This window comes from Lipotes vexillifer, unplaced genomic scaffold (assembly GCF_000442215.2).
Source record: "Lipotes vexillifer unplaced genomic scaffold, Lipotes_vexillifer_v1.1 scaffold965, whole genome shotgun sequence".
NCBI classification, from domain to species: Eukaryota; Metazoa; Chordata; class Mammalia; order Artiodactyla; family Lipotidae; genus Lipotes; species Lipotes vexillifer.
In genome coordinates, this window is record NW_006769686.1 from 2,168,348 (window position 1) to 2,174,708 (window position 6,361).

Consider the following 6,361-nt stretch of genomic DNA (forward strand, 5'->3'; position numbering starts at 1 on the left):
TCCCTACAATTATTAAACATTTCTACATACACACTGAATTTAATCCCAAATGTTGGGTCTTATAGCCTTATTAACAATACTCAGAATGGTACTTGGTAAGAGCAATAATGTTCTGATATTCATTTATTAGTAAAAACTAATTTATTAGACTCAATCCCAAAGACAAAAATGAATAACTGGTGAACAAAAGCTATAAAAGAACAGACAAAACACCTAAGACCACTATTATGAATGATGATGATTCCAGGCTTGCAAAACGATCCTAATAACTTACCAATAACTCCAAGACTGGTTAGCCGAAGATACTCAAAGGGACGTGTTTTGCTGACAGTGTGCAAAAAGGGGTACAAAAAAAGTGGGATGTGTGCTGCAAGAAATGCTGATCTGAAAGAAAAAAATAATCACATTCAGACCCCAGAGTTAATTTCTAAGGATTCTGAACATTCCCAGGTGGTTAATTCTGTAAGGCCTATAACACTGCTTGACCAAGGAATCTCTAGGAAAGACTGTTACTGGTCATTAGTCTAGACCAGTGGCTCTCAGTTGGGGTGATTTTGCCCCCCCCCAGGGGCAATGTCTGGATATATTTTTGGCTGTCATACTGAAGGGATTGACATCCACTGGGCAGAGGCCAGGATGCTGCTAATCCTACAATGCACAGGACAGTCCCCTCTTATCCCCCTCCTCCCACCGCAAAGACTTAATCCAGCACAAAATGTCAATAGTGTCAAGGCTGAAAAACCCTAGCCTAGACCAATGGTTAAGAGAACACACAATTTTCCCTGTATTCAGTACCAAGTACTTTAAAAACTGATAAAATATCCAATTGCAAGTTTTAAAAAACAGGTCATAAAATGCACTTAAGGGCCCAAGAGATTCTCCTAGATGCCCTCCCTCACCTAGTTTATGGGTGAACAGTAATATTCACAGGTAGGAGCTGACAAAATCTTATAAACCAAGACAACAAAATAAAGCAGCCATTATCAAGGTTTACCTGTTATGCTTAAATACTCTTTTTTGGTTAGAGCTTTCAGATACACTAAGTATCCTAAAAACATTTTAATCTGCAGCTAATATGTTCAGCAACTAATACGGAATCAGTCTATTACTTTATATAATTTATAATTATACCTTACAGGAGAGCCAACACCCAAAAATTTTAAGAAAGTACTCTTGCAGTTTTAAGTACTTAAAAGTAATTTTCTTAGCAATGTTTCTAAAGTTCCGAAATGTCAGTGCCAACCTAGCACTCAGATTTCATAAGGAAAACTTGACAAAGAGAGGAAAGGCTTTAATAAAATGACTATTAAGTGCTTTAAGGCCATAAAAGTCACAAAACAGATTCCTGAACAGAATCTCCCCTTTCTTAATTTGTCAGATATAGCAGGAAGGCAAAAGTGTCTCAATTTGAATGCCAATTCTCATTTATTACAGAGGTTGCCTAAAATCCTATGTTAAAAAAGATTCTGAAGCCAAATCTGACTTACTATGTGAGAAAAAAGTGCTGAGTCCAAATACTAACTGAACTCCTACTAAATGCCATGCACTGTGCCTCATGTGTGGCACAGTGATGCCTACCATGGATTCAGGAGGGAGAAGTAGCTGTATGCCTGACCTTTCCTGAGAGGTGACCACCAATCCTTTAAAGTTCCTTGCTACCAATGGGTAAAAAGTAAATAAGACAATGGAATACTATTCAGACTTAAAAAGGAAGGAAATGCTGACATATGCTATAATATGGATGAACCTTGAGGATATTATGGTGAGTAAAATAAGCCAATCACAAAAAGACAAATACTATAAGATTCCATTTATAACGAGGTACTCAGAATAGTCAAAATCATAGATGGAAAGTAGAATGGCAGTTGCCAGGGGCTGGGGGCAGGGGAATGGGGAGTTATTGTTTAAGGGGTATGGAGTTTAAGTTTTACAGGATGAATAGAATTATGGAAATGGATGGTGGTGATGATGGCACATTATGAATGTATTTAATACTACTTAACTGTATATACTTTAAAATGGTTCAAATGATAAATTTTACATTATTTATATTTTATAATAATTTGAAAAGGCAAACAATTAATTATGAAAGAACATGTTAAACAATACCATATTGTTACTACACTAAAATCTGGTGAATTAGAGACCAGAAATTCTTGAGGAAAAAAAAAAAGTAAGAGTCCCGAAGATCCACACCCACACACGTGCACCCTACTGCATGACCCTCCTCTCATCATTCAGAAGTTAGGACCACATTCAATACAAACCTCTACCCACACACTCATTCAAAGTATTTACCTGGTTTCTGGGTGTGATGCTACACATTGCAATAATGCCAGAGCGTTGCAAACTCTATTAGATTGGTGTGCTGTCAAGGTGGGTGGGTTGATAGATGGATAAATATTTACAATTTCCTAAAAATGGAAATCAGCACCAGATGAACAAGGTGAACTTTAATTCCCATGGTATGAAAGCAAACAACTTTAATTCCACGTATCCTATAAGAACCGAACCATCAAAGAGGGGGAAGAAATAAACAATACTCCTATCCTTTCATCATAAATATACCTGACTGAGACTATCTGAGACATTTCTATATATATCTCTAAGAAGATCTCTATGGAGGCAACTCTGGTCAACCATACTTCTTCCTATATCCTGCATCATCTGTTGAGGCTTTCACTTGAGGGACTCATATTTATAATCCCCCCCTTTGTCAACACCCTACTTTTAGTTGCAGTGATGAGACAGCTAGCCAGAAAGTGTTAGTAAATCAACCACAGTGACTCACAAAAAAGTTTCTGTTTGGTCAGGTAGCAACTGCAAAAAGGGGGAGATAAGAACATGGGTATATGTGTGGGGATATGTACAAACAGCAGGCAATATATGTATTCTCTGCTAAAAGGCGATGATTTGCTGAACACAATTCCATTTATCTTAATTGTAAAACTTTTACACAGAAAATGTTCCTATAAGAAAGATTAGTTTCTTGGGTACGTGTTGTAGGGACAGAATATGAATTTACTTAACAGATTAAAAAAATTAATCTAATTATTGGGAATTATGGACAATATTTTAAAGGACGATCATTCTATCTTGGTTCTTAGGACTATACCATATCAATTTATTCCCCACAAATGACCGTTCTGGTCAGAACCAAATTTCAGTTATTTATTCTTCAATGTACAAGAATACCCACCTTTAATCCTACAGTTGTTATACCTTTATCTTAACATTTTCTTTCCCCAGAATATATCTTTCAGTTCTTATACCTTCCTTTCCATCCCCCCCACCATGTAGTAAATATTATTTTGTAGCACTCCTAAAGTTGTGTTTCTCAAAGTGTAGCTCTTACACCATGTACATTGGAATCATCTGGGTGTGGGGGAGCTGCCTGTTAAAAATAGACTTTTCATCTTAGACTAAATAAATCAAATCTCTTGGGTAGGATCCAAGAATCTGCATTTTAACAAGTACCTTAGACTTTTCTAAAACAGATTCTTACAAATGCTAACATTAAAAAATATATATACATTCTGGGACTTCCCTGGTGGTCTACTGGTTAAGGCTCCGTGCTCCCAATGCAGGGGGCCCGGGTACGATCCCTGGTCGGGGAACTAAGATCCCACATACTGCAACTAAGCCCGCGCACTGCAGCTACTGAGCCTGCATGCTCTAGAGCCCATGCACCGAGAGTAGAAAAGCCCGCATGCCACAACAAAAAGCCCACGTGCTGCAATGAAGACCCAGTGCAGCCAAAATAAATAAATAAACTAATTAAAAAAATAAAGTTTAGGACTTCCCTGATGGCGCAGTGGTTAAGAATCCGCCTGCCCAGTGCAGGGGACATGGGTTCGATCCCTGGTCCAGTAAGACCCCACATGCCGCGGAGCAACTAAGCCCGTGCACCACAACTACTGAGCCTGCATGCCACAACTACTGAAGCCTGCACACCTAAAGCCCGTGCTCTGCAACGAGAAGCCACCGCAATAAGAAGCCTGTGCACTTCAATGAAGAGTAGCCCCCGCTCACCGCAACTAGAGAAAGCCCCCGGGCAGCAATGAAGACCCAACGCCGCCAAAAATAAATGAATAAATAAATTTATATAATAAATAAATAAATAAAGTTTTAAAAAATAATAAAAAGAAAAAACCATCCTACCAAAGTTTTCATAATTATTTGGGCAAAGGCAGAGAGATACAAGTGTGATAAACAGGAATGACATGCAACTCATGGATATATACCCACCTGTAAAAGTGCTGCAATAGTACCAAATGAATGCCACAGCATGGGTGCAAGGTCAGGAACAGATTCTCTCTTTTTACTTAACTCCAGCAAAGCATTTTCCCTTGTCTCAGGACTGGACAGCTCATTGATCCACTGATAGATCTTTTCTCTATCCACCTGAGCCAGTGCAGTAGGCACAGGCTTCAAGTGAAAACAAGAGAGTAAACGTGAGTTTCATTAGTGTCAAATCAAGTCTTACTGTGCAGTAGCCTTTGGAGGGGACATATTTTTTGTAAATACCAGGGGAGCTTTTCTAAATACATATACTTGATGTAAATGAATTAAATCTATCAAAATCTAAAAGGCACACACTCTTTAATAATTCCATGTTTAGAAATTTATCCTACAGGTCTACTTGGGCTGTACTGAAGATATACCAGAATATTTACTGTTGCACTATTTTAAAAGCAGAAAACTTGAAGTCTATCAACATCTATCAATAAGGAACTGGTTAAATATACAGGGGTAAATTTTTATATGGAATACTACATAGCCCCTTAAAAAAGTTAGCTCTATACTGTGCTGATACTAAATAAGAAACAAAAAAAACCCAAAAAGGGTGCAGAACAGCATATACGCTTCCATTAACACACACATATATTCTTATATATTTATATACTACATTTCTAGAAGTACACATAAGAAACTGTTAACAGTAGTTACCTCTAAGGTTGGAATCTATATGGGAGACCTACTTGTCATTGTATACAATAAAATCTTCTGCATATAGTTTAAACTTTTTTTTAACCATGTGCCTATGATGTTTTTTTGAAAGAAAAAGCCCTCCCCCGCATTGCTCTTCCTTCCCCAGTAATTCCAGCATCCCCCTCCATGAAGCAGAAAATCTATGTAATTTGGAAAAACTCCCCCCTCTAATGATTCTTATACATATTGTACCTCCACCCCTCGGAGATTCATTCATTCCTTACTCGTGTAGTGGACTATATGAACAGAACATGCTTTCTTTATTGTGCTAAAGGATCTAAATATTCCAAAAAATTTGAGCACTTCTGTAATTCTTCACATTTGTCAAATAGGCTTGTTACCTTGGTTAAGTCTCTTAACTATTCTTATGTGGAAGATAAGATGGGAGACTAGAAAAATGATTACCATTGCTATTTCTGGCTCTAAAGTCCTAACAAATTCATGGTGATTTCCATCCCTAGCCCAGTATTTTCTCACTTAATTTCCCCCCAAACCATGAGGAATTATAGGGTAGGTAGACAGAAAAAAGGGATCTACACTTGCAGATGAAACTACTAATGCTCAGAGGAATTAACTTGCTCAATTCACCCAAGTACAAAAGTTGCATATTCCAATCTTTCTTGAACCATATTACACCAGCTTCTCACACTACGCACATGTTCCCACTACACCTTAGTGTGATAGAATGATGACCTACCCGTCGCACAGATATAAAAATGAGGAACAAAAAGGAAAACTGTGTTTGCTGAAGAACAGAATGAAGTCTCGGATGGACTTTGAGGAGTAGTCACATTTACTCAAGCTGAACAATTGCCTTCTATAAATGGAAGCTTGATTAGAAGCTTTTAGTTTAACGTTTATCATTTCTCTTGCTTGCTAGAATAAACCACAAGGTGTTCTGCTAAACAGACTAAAATACCATGTAACTTAAGTCCTTTTTAAGTGCCTCAGAGTAATCTGCTAAAAGCTGTTTTGTAATTCCCATCAGTGGTGCTCCTCAAGAAAACACAGGCTCCTAAATGATGTAGAAGGAATAGTTTTCCTGCCCTCCCCTCCCAACAGCAAAAACAGTATGGTCCAAGCACTTGACTTTTCTATGTTGCCACAGATAGGCCCTTGACTTTAAAAATTATTTTTGGAAATGTAATTCCCACCAGAAGATAGGATATGTTTACATTTAGAGTATTACATCACCTTAAAAGCTCAGTAGAAACAAGGGCTAAAATTTTAGCTTTGGGTTTCCTGCCCACCGTCTCTTGGATGACCCACAATCCTAAAGAGGGCCCCACAGACAATGCTCCAGCAATATAGTATCTATCCTGATTAGTCATTACTCATTCCTAGAGGCCTGTCATCCAGACACCACCAT

The 6,361-nt window shown here is 37.9% G+C and overlaps 1 protein-coding gene across 1 annotated transcript in view; it reads right to left on the reverse strand.

Moving 5' to 3' along the window:
- The window catches only part of CNOT9 (CCR4-NOT transcription complex subunit 9), a gene marked incomplete at its 5' end in the record, with an annotated part of 17,456 nt that extends 13,028 nt beyond the window's left edge, over positions 1–4,428 (reverse strand). The window contains 3 exons of the mRNA XM_007445856.1: positions 275–384; positions 2,299–2,414; positions 4,249–4,428. Coding sequence (XP_007445918.1) covers positions 275–384; positions 2,299–2,414; positions 4,249–4,428 — 406 coding nt within the window. The remainder of the gene's footprint in view (positions 1–274; positions 385–2,298; positions 2,415–4,248) is intronic.
- Positions 4,429–6,361: the final 1,933 nt, after the last annotated feature.